This window comes from Natrix helvetica (genome assembly GCF_964273705.1).
Source record: "Natrix helvetica genome assembly, chromosome: 2".
Lineage (NCBI taxonomy): Eukaryota > Metazoa > Chordata > Lepidosauria > Squamata > Natricidae > Natrix > Natrix helvetica.
The window spans coordinates 292,981,785-292,996,812 of record NC_138552.1 but is presented as its reverse complement, the minus strand read 5'-3'; the positions used below and the strand labels follow the sequence as shown (position 1 = coordinate 292,996,812).

The 15,028-nt window shown below is 43.9% G+C and overlaps 1 protein-coding gene across 1 annotated transcript in view; it reads left to right on the top strand.

Annotated features, from left to right (window-relative positions):
* The window catches only part of BCAS3 (BCAS3 microtubule associated cell migration factor), a 630,880-nt gene continuing 615,852 nt past the window's right edge, over positions 1 to 15,028 (top strand). Inside the window, exons 1-3 of the mRNA XM_081943945.1 lie at positions 1 to 342; positions 9,274 to 9,359; positions 10,375 to 10,429. Of these exons, the coding sequence (XP_081800071.1) occupies positions 9,289 to 9,359; positions 10,375 to 10,429 (126 nt within the window). The 5' untranslated portion in view covers positions 1 to 342; positions 9,274 to 9,288. The remainder of the gene's footprint in view (positions 343 to 9,273; positions 9,360 to 10,374; positions 10,430 to 15,028) is intronic.

Below are 15,028 nucleotides of genomic sequence, written 5' to 3'. Positions count from 1 at the left end.
CGAGCACCTCCTCCTCCTTTGAGCCCCGGATGTAAACAACTCCCTCCCCCCTCCTTTCTCCCCAGGTGGGAGCGTCGAAAGCATCCCAAACGTCCAAGCTTTCTCAACCTAGCTTAGTTGCGGCGGTTGGGCAAGAAGGGAAACGTCGGTTAGAGAAGCGGGAGAGGGACAACCACCCCCAGCAGTGTTGCCAAACGCCCTGCTTGCCTTCGGATTGGATCCGACAGCCGTACACGCCCGCCTCCCCTGGCCGACCATTGGCTGTTAGAGAGGCGGCCGGTGAGAGGGTCCCAAATATTGGCAAGGGAGGGGGAGACAACGAGGCTGTTCAACGGCAAGCAGGTAAGACGGAGGGAGGGGGGGAGCGCGAGCGGTGGGTGGGGCTTGTTAGGGCGGGGGGGGGAGGGAAGCCAGGCTGACAGGGGAAGTGGGGGGAGGGTCGTGCGCGCGTTTGTGAGGGAGCCAATTTGACGTGTGTGGGGGGGAGTTGGGGGCCACGTGGGAAAAGGGGGTGCCTGAGGCGGCGTCAGTAGGGGGAATATCAAGCCCCCGCCGAGATTTCCTTCTCCTTCCACGCCCCCTTTTCTCCCCCCACTCACGGCAGCCCTGCGAGGTAGGCCGGCCTCAGAGGCAGCGAAGGATCCCGAAGCCCATCGAGCTGAGCCTGTGGGGCTGCCGGATATGGGGCCACGGGCCTTCCTTTGGCTCCGAACCGTGGTTTTCCACAGCCTGGGTGGGTTGAGCTGAGGCAATTTTTCATGGTTCCCTCATGGCTGTGGCAATTAAAAGCCTCCCTCCCAAAGGAAACTTTGTGTGTGTGTGTACACATACACACACACACAATACATAAATATACACACAATACATACATATACACATACACATATAATAAGTATGCATGTATGTGTGTGTGTGTGTATATGTATAGATATGATATAGATATGTATATAGATATGTATCTATGTGTATGTATATATGTGTATGTGTGTGTATATACATATCTATGTTATATTTGTGCTGATAAATAAATAAAGGGAGACTAGTATAGATCTATTTCAAGCTATTTAGCTCTCATCAGCTAGCCATACCCTTACTGGGAATCGAACCAGGGCGTTGGCTAGCTGATGAGAGCTAAATAGCTTGAAATAGATCTATACTAGTCTCCCTTTATTTATTTATCAGCACAAATACAACACAAATATAAAAAGGCAACATTAAAAATAAAAATATGGTTTTCTGCCTGGATGGTTTTCTGTGATGAGCCAAATGACAGAAAGGGGGAGTAGTGAGCTCCCTCCCATATTTGGGCATACCAGGGGTTGTAACACAAATACATATCTACATATCTATATATCTATTTATAAATTAAGTTTTATCTAATTTAAACAAATGTAAATTAATAATTGACAATAATTGATAATCTCCTGCTTGAGCAGCGGGTTGGACTAGATCGGCGGTCACCAACTGGTGGTCCATGAGAAACTTTTGGTAGTCCGCACCAAAATTATCTGCATTTTTATATTGCACTAAATCAGGAGTCTTAAAACTACGGTCCCTGGGATGGATGTATACAATGAATGCTTGTGTTGCTGCAGAGTCTCCCCCTTCAGGGTCTTTTTGTGTAGGTCAGAAGGGGGCAGAAATTCCGACTTGGGGGATCTGCTTCAGCCTCCTGGCGGGGGGCTTTGGGCGAAGGCTGGAGGGAAGCGCCGCTGGTGACAAAGAGCCAGAGGGCCTTGTTCCAGTGGGACTGCATCATGGCCTGGAACTGGCTGACCATCTCAGTCCCCTGAGCCTCCAGGTGCCGGTACCTGGTCTTACACTCCCACTGCGTGGAAAGCCTATGCTGGTTGACCTCAGTGAGGTGTTTCTGCTGAGCCTCCTTCTCCGTCAGATCTAGTTTGAACTGAGCTGTTTTGCTAAGTCTTTCTCATGGTGGCTGCTTAGCTCCAGCAACTGCTTCCTGTTGGGGCCCTAAGGAGCCTGGGTGGGCAGGTGAGGAGGGGCTGGGAGGGGAGGGGCAAGTACAGGCCGGCGAGGCACCCCTTGACGTGAGTGACATTGAGTTGGCCATGACCACCCAATCACATGACCCCTTTGCCACACCCACCCGGCTGGTCATTTGGCAGATCATATTAGTGGTCTGCGGGATTTAAAATTATGAATTTAGTGGTCCCTGAGGCCCGAAGGGTTGGGCACCCCTGGATTAGAAGACCTCCAAGGTCCCTTTCAACTATTATTCTGTTTTGCATTTCTTTATCAGTTATTAAAATTATCACAGAGCAACACTGGGCAGCCTGATATTGGGGTGGTATTAGGCTTCTTTTTTTCCAATTTAGGAAGAAATTCTTATTTTTCTTCACGCTGTGATATTTTTATGATGTGTATGTGTATACAGGTAACTCTTGACTTATGACCACAATTGAGCCTGATTGTTCTGTTGCTAAACAAGACGGTTGCTGAGCAAGTTTTGCCCCGTTTTACAATCTTTCTTTACACAGTCGTTAAGTGGATCATTACAGTTAAGTTAGTAATCATTGTTGTTAAGCGAATCTGGATTCCCCATTGAATTTAGTTCTCGGAAACTTGGAAAAGGGGATCACATCCAGAAGACTTCAACTGTCATAAATATCAGCCAGTTACCAAGCATTTAAAATTTAATCACGTGACCATGGGAATGTTGTAAGTGTGAAAAACTTGCATGAGTCACTTTTTTCAGTGCTGTTATAATATTTAAACGGTCACTAAACAAATGGTTGTAAGTCAAGGACTACCAGTATATTGAATTTACCTAGAATTGTTACAGGAGTCTGATTAGAAAATGCACATAAACTATAGTCGACAACAAGGGACTAAGACAGGGGTGTCCAAACTTGGGAACTTTAAGACTTGTGGACTTCAACTCCCAGAATTCCCCAGCCAGCTATTCTGGGAGTTGAAGTCCACAAGTCTTAAAGTTCTCAAGTTTGGACACCCCTGGACTAAGATGTGATATGGTTAGTTTATTTACAGTTTAGCATAATATTGTAAAATCAGCCAGCTATAGGTGATTGATCAATCGTGCCGAAGCATGTTGTATAAAGGTACTGTATAGTACAGTGATGGAGAACCTATGGCACGCGTGCCACAAGTGGCACGCTGAGCCATTTGTCAGGGCACGCGAGGCGCTGCCCTGTCAGCTGGCCAGCACGCATGCGCGCGCTGTCCAGCTGAGTTCACCTTTTTAAAAGCTATTTTTCGCCTTCCCCAGGCTCCAGAGGCTTTATAGGAGCCTGGGGAGGGCGAAAAGAGCCTTCCCCCCCCCCAGGAGGCTTCTGGGACTTCCGGTTTGCTCGGAGGGTGGTTTTAAGCATTCCGAAGGCTTCAGGGAAGCCTCCGGACAGTCCCAGAAGCCTCTGGAGGGCCTCTGGAGCTTGTGGAGGGCGAAAAAAGCATGCAAAAATGGGGGGGTCGCGCGTTGTGTGCGCATGAGCACTGGGGGGGGTCGCGCGTTGCATTATGGGTGCGGCACGCCCGCACACGACCCCCCTGCGCTCCCCCCACTTGTGGCACGCGAGCCAAAAAAGGTTCGCCATCGCTGGTATAGTAGAATCAAACAAGTAATTCTATGGTTTTGGGGTTCTTGGTGTTTTCTGAGCTTGATGTTTTTCTTGCAGATGTTTCATTACTAGGTAACATCATCAGGGCTATAAGAGCAAATTCCACTCTCTTTTAGCACTGCTGATGTTACCCAGAGGTGAGTTGCTACCAGTTCGCACCGGTTCGGGTAAACCAGTAGTGGTATGTTGGCCTGGGTCGCAGAACCGGCAGCGACCCAGGCTGGCCACGCCTCCGAACCGGTTCCCCAGTCACCACTGCTGTTGCCGGCATGTTTTTTTGTCCTTTTTATATGCTCTGCGCATGTGCAGAACTATTTACAGGCAACTGTGCACGCGCCCAAAGAGCATGCAAAGCAAACTGGCAGTAACGCCGGCAACCTGCCCGTGCCGTTACTTCGTTGGGTAATAAAATGCTGCAGGAAAATAACCCAGCTCAGAGAACAATAAAGAGCCCACAGTTCAACTCTTGAGCTACAAATATTATTTTCCATTAATATTACACTTTGGTGTAATGTATGAGACCAGAGATTGGTTTTTGTGTAGGATAGAGCAGTGTTTTTCAACCTTGGCAACTTGAAGATGTCTGGACTTCAACTCCCAGAATTCCCCAGCCAGCGAATGCTGGCTGGGGAATTCTGGGAGTTGAAGTCCAGACATCTTCAAGTTGCCAAGGTTGAAAAACACTGGGATAGAGGCATGGATTAATTGAAAGGGCTGTTAGATGTAATATATATGTTTGAATAAGGAATGAGTGAGGAGAATACTTGGACATGGTTTTTATGTTGAGCACGAGTGTAATGACCTCTGTATATCATTTGATAATATCAAAAATAAAATAACATGACTGAATATTAAAATTAGTATATTCAAATTAACCAGGAATATGACATGGGATATAGAATGTATTTGCACAACCTTTCTAACCATGGGTAATTTAATGGAGGTCTAGTCAAATGAACTAATTTTGAAGTTTGCAAAATACATTAAACTGTAAACTAAGCCATGACATTTTAGGTAAAAGCCAGTTGGCTAGTTTGAGATTCATTATCTCCATGCAAGCCAAGCTACTGTGTCCTGCAAACTCTAAAAGGCCACTATTTTGATTTACTTTAAACAGATCAATGAATAACAAAGTGACTATTCTTCCTCAGTGCCATCTTTCCCCTCCACAATTGCAGTACCCATGAGACACCAAATGTATTTGAATGATATATGCTGCCAAGCAGCCTGATGGATGTGTGAATCTGGCTAATTATTTCATAAGCTACAACTGAGCAAACAGTTCCTGTGTTGACATACTTGGCTATGGGTAACTGACTCAATTGTCTGGATTTGCATGTTAACTATACACTAAACACATGATTAATTTGTGGGTCAGTGTGCTGTGCAAACACAGCCATCGATGGACGTTGACCATTGATAACTAATGGTGTGGTTTGGCACGTTGCACTCTTAACTGCTTCTTAACTAATACTTGAGTGGCTGTGTTTTTTATTTATATCAGGCCAGCAGAATAAGAAGCTGATACCTTTTGCCTTCATTTTATTGATCAATCCAAACGATGATTTGGGCAACACTTCGTCAGTTAACCTATTATAGTAGCGGCCCTCAACCTTTTGGGCACCAGGGACCGGTTCTGTGGAGAGAAGTTTTTCAGTAGACCGGGTGGGCCATAGTTTTGCGTGCTGCCTGCATCCCGCAGGTGGGGCTTTGCGTGGCCCAGTTTCTGGCATTCTGCGGCTCGGTGTTGGTCTATGGCCCGTGGTTTGGGGACCCTTGCGTTATAGTATTAGGAAAGAATGGGGTTGAAATATCTTCTGTCCCACATTTTGTAGTGTATGTTAATTCTACAGTGCGGATAATAATAATGGCAATGGGTTTACCTACTAATTTAACAGCAAATGGTAGTGAAAAAGCAAAAATGTAAGGGTTGAAGGAACATCTACAAGAGCATTTGATAGAGAGTCAGAGAGAGATACTACTAGAAGTGCTCTTGGGATAGGGAGGATAGAGACACTGAAAATAGGGGTTCTTCAAAAAAACAAAAAACAAATCCTTTCTCTCTGTAGGCAACAAATTCTGCTTTTTCTTTTAATGCCTAGCTGCTCTTGGAATTTGGGATAGAACAGCAGGGGCTGGCGTAGAAAGGAGGAGACAACCATATGTATATAGTCCTTGACTTACAATGGTTGTTTAGTGACCATTTGAAGTTATAACGGCACTGAAAAAAGTGACTTATGATCGTTTTCACATTTATGACCGTTGCAGCTTCACCATGGTACATGATCACAGTTCAGACGCTTTTGGCAACTGACTCATACTTATGACGGTTGCAGTGTTCTGGGGTCACGAAATCACCTTTTGTGACTTTCTAACAAGCAAAATCAATGGGGAAGCCAGATTTACGTAACAACTGTTACTAATTTAACAATTGCAGTGATTCACTTAACAACCATGGCAGAACAGCTCATAAAATGGGGCAAAACTCACTTAACAACTGCTTCATTTAGCAATAGAAATGTTGGGCTCAATTGTGGCCGTATGTAAAGGAATACCTGTATACATTTGAGTTTATGATTGACACAGTTCTGCCAGTTTCAGATTTTTGGGTTATCAAAACATACTGTGGCCCCCTTCTGGCCAAGTATGTCTATGCGCCTGAAGGATTCTTTTGAACTCATTTGTGGGCTTGTTTAAATGACAGTTCTTAGAAGACTGAAAATAATAATAAAATAATAATAACTTTTGATCTTAGGAAACAATTATCTTGCTTTTCTTGGAGGGCATATATTAAACATGGCAAGGAGGAAGGAATAGTTGAGAATCAGTCAATGTAGAATAAATCTTACAAACCATTCTGGGGCTTATTGATATACAGTATTTGCTACTTATTACACTAGCCCAAGTATCCTTCTCTCTTGGGCAACCTTTTTACATTCATAAAAATGAATACACCTATGCTAAGTAGCAAATCTAAGCTGTAAACCATATTTTTTAAAAAACCACAGCGACTAGTTGTATCTTTAGATCACCTTTGGCAGGAATGGGATTTGGGTAGCGTATCCATCCTTGCTGTACTGATCATGGTGTCCTTCTGGATTGACTACTCCAGTGTTTGGAAGTGGGCATCACTATTGTGCTGGTTCTCTTCCTTCCTCCATCGCAGGTTCCAGTTGTGCAATTTCAAGTTGTGCACCAGTTGCACCTGTTCCTGGACTAGGAGGCTCTGCTTTCAGTCACACACACCCCTTAGTCACTCACCTCCCAAATGGATTACTGTAAGGTGCACTACAAGGGGCTGCTCTTGAAGAGCACCGAGAAGTTGCCACTGATGCAAAATACGTTGGTGTTATATGTGTTCCTTGACCAGTGGCAGTTACAACTCTACCCTGTGAGCGGAATTGGTTGTCCAGATTCAATTGAAAATGCTGGTTATGACCTATGGAGCCCTACATAGCATGGTTGTAGGTTACTTGAGGAACTGCCTCTTGTTGGTTACATCTCCCATCCAATACATTACCCATCTCATCATGGCAGAAGGGTCCTGTCTACTAAGGAGTTTCATCGGACAAAGGGCTCAGGGGGAAAGCCTTTTCTGCCATGGCACCCGCTCTCCGTAAACAGGTCATCCTCGACCACAATAGAGCCAACATTTCCATTGTTAAGCAAGACAGTTGTTAAGTGAGTTTCTCCCCATCTTATGACCTTTCTTGCCATAGTTGTTAAGGGAATCACTGCAGCTGTTAAGCTAGTAACACGGTTGTTAAGTGAATCTGGCTTCCCCGTTGACTTGGCTTGTCAGAAGGTGGGTCATGCAATCCTGGGACACAGTAAGTGTCGTAAATACACGCCAGGTGCCAAGCGGCCAGATTTTGATTATGCAACCATGGGATGCTGCAATGGTCGTAAGTGTGGAAAACGGTCACTTTTTGCCACTGCTGTTGTAACTCTGAACGGTCACTAAACAAATGGTCGTATCTCAAGAACTATCTATATATCATCCGCCTGAGGAAGACCCACACCCCATACCTGGCAACCCTAGAAGCTCAGCCTCGACCCTATTGCCCTTTCAAAAGACCTTTGCTTCTGGCCTTAGGGATCCTGAGAAGTTAAGGAATATGTGAAATAGCTCTATTTGTTTGTAGGATATCGATTGCACTGTCATGTATTTTATGGATAATTGTTTTAATTCCCTTGATTTATTTTAATGGTTTTGCTATTGTTGTGCTGGCGATTCATTTGTATGTGTTAATCCAGTTGTATAAACCCCCTGACAATTCTAAAAAAAACGGGTTCAGGTATGTTTTTAGCCCATTTTTAGTCTGTAAGAGGAAGGAAACATGCCTTTATTCTAGTGAGAGGTTAAAAAAAATGACTGTACACCGCCCCGAGTCTCTTTGGAGAGAGGGTGCGGTTTATAAATTGAATAAAAGTAAAGAAAGTAAAGTAAAGTAAAAAAAAAAACTCTTTCCACAGCAAAGGCTTTTAATGTCTTTTGTACCCCAGGATAGAGGAAAGAAAGTCATGGATGGCTTCGGATGAACATTTTCCTGTGAGGCTGGCAGTTGGTTGATTTCCATATTTAGTTGTGCTTGGGGTACATCTTTGAAATAATTGTTCCGATATTTGAAGGACTACCACAGAGAGGAGGGGATCAACCTATTTTTCAAAAAATCCAAAGGCCCGACAAGGAACAATGGATGGAAACTGATCAAGGAGAGATTCAACCTGGAAATAAGGGGAAATTTTCTGACAGTGAGAACAATCAACCCGTGGAATTTGCCTTCGGAAGTTGTGGGAGCTTCATCACTGGAAGCTTTCAAGAAGAGACTGGACTGCCATCTGTCAGAAATGGTTTAGGGTCTCCTGCTTGAGCAGCGGCTTGGACTTGATGACCTACAACAGGGGCATCAAGCTCGAGTCATCATGTTGTCATCAAGTCGTCACATGACATATCACGACTTCCCCCCTTTCACTAAAAGGGGGGTGGGCGTGGCCAGAACATGATGCATCTGGCCCGCGGGGCACGAGTTTGACACCCCTGACCTACAAGGCCCCAACTTGTGAATGCCCCAACACTGGGAGTCTTTAAAAAGATGTTGGATAGCCATTTGTCTGAAATGGTATAGGGTTTCCTGCCTAGGCAGGGGGTTGGACTAGAAGACCTCCAAGGTCCCTTCCAACTCTGCTATTGTATTGTATTGTAACTCTGTAATCTGTTATTATTTGTTAAATTTATTTGCACCTATCTCACCGTGAGGCTACTCTAGGCAGTAATTAACAAGCCCCTCTGATTTTAGTGATAATTCTGGATTTCACACCAAACTATATTTTATGAGCTTTCCTGCCACCTGCTTGATTTTAGCTTAATGTGATTGGATGAAGTAACCACTGAATTAGGACTGACTTAATTTTTCTATTACTTCAATCTACATAGGAAGGTGATCAGGGCATTTTTTCAGGCAGGGCTTTAGAGATTCCAATTCAAGGTTTTGAGCTGTGGGAGGTAAAATATGTCATTGATCCATCATCCCTTGCCTTTTCTGACCTGCGGACTTGCTGTTTACGTGTGATATCAATTTCTTTTTTAAATAGTGCTGTTGACAAACACTGAAGAAGTTAGTGAGGAAGAGAGTGAGACATAATTCAAAAACACTTCGGTTCTTGCTTCCAGGAATTTAGAACAGTAATGGCTGCTGAATCTCCCCGCCGTCCAAGCCGATGTACCGGAGGTGTGATAGTCCGGCCACAGGCTGTTACGTAAGTACTTAATAGCAATAGCACTTAGACTTATATATCGCTTCACAGTGCTTTTACAGCCTTCACTAAGCGGTTTACAGAGTCAGCCTATTGCCCCCCAACAATCTGGGTCCTCATTTAACCGACCTCGGAAGAATGGAAGGCTGAGTCAACCTGGAGCTGGTCAGGATCGAACTCCTGGCAGTGGGTAGAGTCAGCCTGCAATATTGCATTATAGCCACTGTGCCAGCATCACTTTATAGATACAATTCCATACAGTTCATCTAGAGCAGTGTTTTTCAACCTTGGCAACTTGAAGATGTCTGGACTTCAACTCCCAGAATTCCCCAGCCAGCATTCGCTGGCTGGGGAATTCTGGGAGTTGAAGTCCGGACATCTTCAAGTTGCCAAGGTTGAAAAACACTGATCTAGAGTTCCAAATGGAAGATGATACTTGAATGTGTCTGCTGCTGAAGTTTGCTAAACACGCTACCTGTGTGGGTGATGGAATGAAGTTTTTGGTAGTGGGTTATTTCGATATCCACTTTGGAATTGCTTTGTCTGATACAACCCAGAGTTCAGATCAGTTGTAGCAACTACGAGCTGTTATAATTAATCTCAAGTCTTAATTCTCACCATTTTAAATGCTGTCATTTTTCTTAGAAACCCTCTCTAACTTTTGAAGTCAGTTTTTATTCTTCTAGCAATTTGTAGGTACATTTATTTTTACAAATGTATTTATAGTTGTTCATGTTATGTTCTAGTGAATTCTGATAATAAAAGTATCAAAAGTCAACTTTTTGGGGGGAGCGAGGGAATCTGTAGCGTTCAGAAAAAAATGCAATTTTAAACCTAACTTCTTCCGATGTTGCCTATCTTTTTTTCTCATCTTATGCCCTTCATTTATTTGGGTTACTGTTTCTCAGTCCCATTCTGTGATGTGCCCGATGCTGCTTAACCTGTAACCTTAACCTGGACATTTATGTATGTATATAATAACCATTGTTTTTTATGGATATTCGTCTTTCTTTTCCAGGGAGCAGTCCTACATGGAAAGTGTTGTCACATTTCTGCAAGATGTCGTACCACAGGCAAGTGCAACTGGTTTGCTGCTGTGTTTAAATCAACAGCCCCTAACTTTTTGAGTACCAGGGACTAGTTCCATGGAGAGAGGTTTTTCTGTGGACCAGAGGAGGTGTGGTTTCACGTGCTACTTGCATCCCGCAGATGGGGATGTCAGGGTTCCAAATAGCATCCAAAAGTAAATCAGAGTCCGAGACAAAAGGATTCCTCAAAGTTCCAATTGATGAAGAGAGCCATGTTGGCACATTTGGGAAAACCCGAATCTGAAAGCTTCCTGGTTTTCCCCACCCAGTTGAAAGTTCAAGATCTTGCCCCATCACCCACAAGTCCATCCCATGGTCCAATCTCCCACTGCCACGAAGGCAGAGGCCACCCAGTTCCAGCCAGGTGCAGAGACCTTGAGTTTCTAAGAAGAATGTTATTGTCAGGTTCCGAAGGGTTAATAAAAACAGCTAAACACAGAAACGGTTTGTAAATGCAGTTTGTATTCTTCCTCCGGCACGAACTGACCAACAAAGCACGAAGGCAATGAATACATTGTCAGACCTGCCACCCGGTGCTCCCCACCACCTTTTATAGTTACTTAGTAATTAGGATAACCTGCACCTTGCGTGTGCGCACACCCATCTCTGCGTAACCCCAAACAAACACCACCCGGCAATTAATCGTGGATTGTTGTCAGTCAGTTGTCACTAGCTTTGTAGATTTACTCAGCTGTTTGTGTAGGAGTGAAGCCTGGTGAGTCGTGGCAGCTGGCCCGGGTTTCTCCCCTGAATGGCAGCTCCAGGCCTCTGGGCTGGCCGGAGCTGACATGCGGCCCCCCTACCACAGAGACAGCATTTGGGGAGCTACAAATTACAGTTAGGAGTCAAAGGACCCCTTCCCCCCGGTTTTGTGGGATGTCTGTGGTGGAATCTCGCTTTCAGGTGGGGCTCCCTGCAGTCCTTGCTATGAACCCACGATGCCTCTGACAAGGGATAATCTTTCCATAAAACAAGGTATTGTAACCGTCCCCTGTGCCACCTGATATCTAATATATCTTGCACTACGTAGTGCCATTCCCCATCTACAGTAACCGGGGCTGGCGGCTGTAGCGGGTCTCCGCTGATATCAGATGCCTGAACTGATCTGAGCAGGCTGCAGTGGAAGACTGGATGTGTTTTCCCCAGTAGAGGGGGGAATCTTAGCTGCACTGTGACCGGGTTAATAACTCGCACGATTGGGAAAGGCCCAATAAATTTGGGCCCGAGTTTCTTACATGGCAACAGCAGCCTGAGATAGTGGAGAGGTATACCCTCTGGCCTACGTGGAAAGGTCCTTGCGCCTTCCGCCTTTTATCGGCACTCCTTTTATATGTGGCAAAAACGTGACATAACGCATCCCTCACCACTTTCCAAACCTTTTGCATCCTGGCTATCCACTCCTGCGAGGTCGTGTCATCTGGGCGCACTCTGGAATTGGGATGAACTCCAGCCCAGAGGCCTGAAGCTGCCAGTTATTATGGTGACCTATCACCCAACTCCATATAATCCTCTCTCCCATTTTCCCACAATAGAAAATGAGGAGTGAAAAGTGTGGCAGCCTGAAGTCCAAAAGAAAAGCCTTGCAGATCTGACAGGGGCCTTGCTTGTTTGCGCAGCCCGATTTCTGCCATGCCCATCCACGGCCCAGGGGTTGGGGAACCTCCGTTTTACACTTTGTCCTCTTGAATAGAATAGAATAGAATTCTTTATTAGCCAAGTGTGATTGGACACACAAGGAATTTGTCTTTGGTGCAGATGCTCTCAGTGTACATAAAAAGACAAGATGCATTTGTCACGAATAAAAAGATACAACATTTAGTGGTAGTCAAGGTTACTAATAAACTATCAAATCGTACTAGTAAACAAATAAAACAATATAAATTGAAAGATACAAGCAACATGGTTATGGTCATAAGTGGGAAGAGATAGATATTAGGAAGGAAGAGAAGAAAAATAGTAATACAGTCTTAATAAATTATTTGACAGTGTTGTGGGAATTAGTTGTTAAGCAGAGTGATGGCATTTGGGGAAAAAAACCTGTCCTTGTGTCTAGTTGTTCTGGTGTGCAGTGCCCTATAGCAATTTATGTCCAGGATGTGAGGGGTGTGCAGATATTTTCACAGCCCTCTTTTTTACTCGTCCTCAATGGAAAGTAGATTGGTAGCAATTGTTTTTTCTACAGTTCTGATTATCCTCTGAAGTCCATGTCTGTCTTGTTGGGTTGCAGAACCAAACCAGACAGTTATGGAGGTGCATATGGCAGATTCAATAATTCCTCTGTAGAACTGAATCGGCAGCTCCTTGGGCAGTTTGAGCTTCCTGAGTTGGCGCAGAAAAAAAACATTCTTTGTTGTGCTTTTTTGATGACACTTTTGATGTTAGGTGTCCATTTTAGGTCTTGAGATATGATAGAACCTAGAAACTTGAAGGTTTCTACTGTTGATACTGTGTTGTCTAATATTGTAAGAGGTGGTAGTATAGGAGGTTTTCTTCTAAAATCCACCCCATTTCTTCGGTTTTGAGTGTATTTAGTTCAAGATTGTTCTGGTTGCAAGACAAGGTTTGTTGTTCAACTTCCTGTCTGTATGCAGATTCATCATTGTCTTGAAAGAGACCAAGCACTATTATATCATCTGCAAACTTCAGTATTTTAACAGAGGGATCTTTTGAGATGCAGCCTTTGGTGTAGAGAGAGAAGAGAAGGGGAGAGAGCACACAGCCCTGGGGGGCACCTGTGTTAATTGTGGTTCCCCCCAAAGAAAGTGCAATTAAAAATGGAGGAAAAGAGCTTCTCAAGTTATGTTAATCAGTGGGTCATAGTTTATATATCACAATAAGTCATAATGTGACTGTTTGGATTTTGGCTTAACATGTTATGCAAATTAGTGCCATACTTTAAAAGAAATTAAATTCAGATCATGAGTATTTATGTGGTTGTAAAAAGATGTATGAGGGAAGATTCTGGAAAAGATAATCAAGCAACAACGAATCAGAGAACGCTTAGAAGCAAGCAAAGTGGAAAGAGGGGGACATAACTAAGGCAGAATATCAGCAAATAGCCCGAGCCTGTAAAGATGAAGTAAGGAAAGCTAAGGCTCACAATGAAGAAAGGCTTGCCACAAAAGTAATAAATAACCAAAAAAACCCTTCTTTCAACATGTTAAAAACAAGAAAAAGGTTAAGGAAACAATTGGTCCATTGCTTGCAGAAAGTGGCAAGAAGGTGACAAGCAGGGAGAAAGCAGAACTATTTAACTCATTTTTTGCATCTGTCTTTACACAAAGGGATAAAACAGTCCAACCTATCAAAAACAGCACCACAAAAATCAGATTAGGAACACAAAATGAAATAGGGAAGAAAATGGTAAGTGAGCACCTGTCTACCCTAGACAAGTTCAAATCACCAGGACCGGATGGATTACACCCCAGAGCTCTGAAGGAACTGGCAGACGAGATCTCAGAACCACTGAACTATATCTTTCAGAGATCCTGGAACACCGGGGAACTACCAGAGGACTGGAAAAGAGCTGATGTGGTTCCCATCTTCAAAAAAGGGAAAAAAATAGATCCAGGAAACTACAGACCTATCAGCCTGACCTCAATACCAGGAAAGATTCTGGAAAAGATAATCAAGCAACGAATTAGCGAACACCTAGAAGCAAACAAAGTAATAGCCAAAAGCCAACATGGGTTTGTCAAAAACAGATCATGCCAGACTAATCTTATTGCATTCTTTGACAAAGTGACAAAATTAGTGGACCAGAGGAATGCTGCTGATATAGTTTACTTGGACTTCAGTAAGGCATTTGATAAGGTAGACCATAACCTACTACTAGATAAAGTAGAAGAATGTGGGTTGGACAGCATCACCACCAGATGGATTCGTAACTGGCTGACCAACCACACTCAACGTGTAGTCCTCAATGGAACTGCATCTTCGTGGAGGAAAGTATGCAGTGGAGTACCCCAAGGCTCTGTTTTAGGCCCAGTACTCTTCAACATCTTCATCAATGATTTGGATGAGGGAATAAATAGGGAACTCATCAAATTTGCAGATGACACCAAGTTGGCAGGAATAGCCAACACTCCAGAAGATAGGCTTAAGATACAGAAGGATCTTGACAAACCTGAACATTGGGCACTATCTAATAAAATGAAATTCAATGGTGAAAAGAGTAAGGTTCTACATTTAGGCAAGAAAAACGAAATGCACAGGTACAGTATAGATGGTACCTTGCTCAATAGTAGTAACTGTGAGAGGGATCTTGGGGTCCTAGTGGACAATCATTTAAATATGAGCCAGGAGTGTGCAGCAGCTGCCCAAAAAGCCAACACAGTTCTAGGCTACATAAACAGAGGAAGAGAATCAAGATCACGTGAAGTGTTAATACCACTTTATAAGGCCTTGGTAAGGCCACACTTGGAATACCGCATTCAGTTTTGGTCACCACAATATAAAAATGATGCTGAGATTCTAGAAAGAGTGCAAAGAAGAGCAACAAAGATGATTAGGGAACTGGAGACTAAAAACCTATAAAGAATGGTTGCAGGAACCGGGTATGTCTAGTTTAGTGAAAAGAAGGAC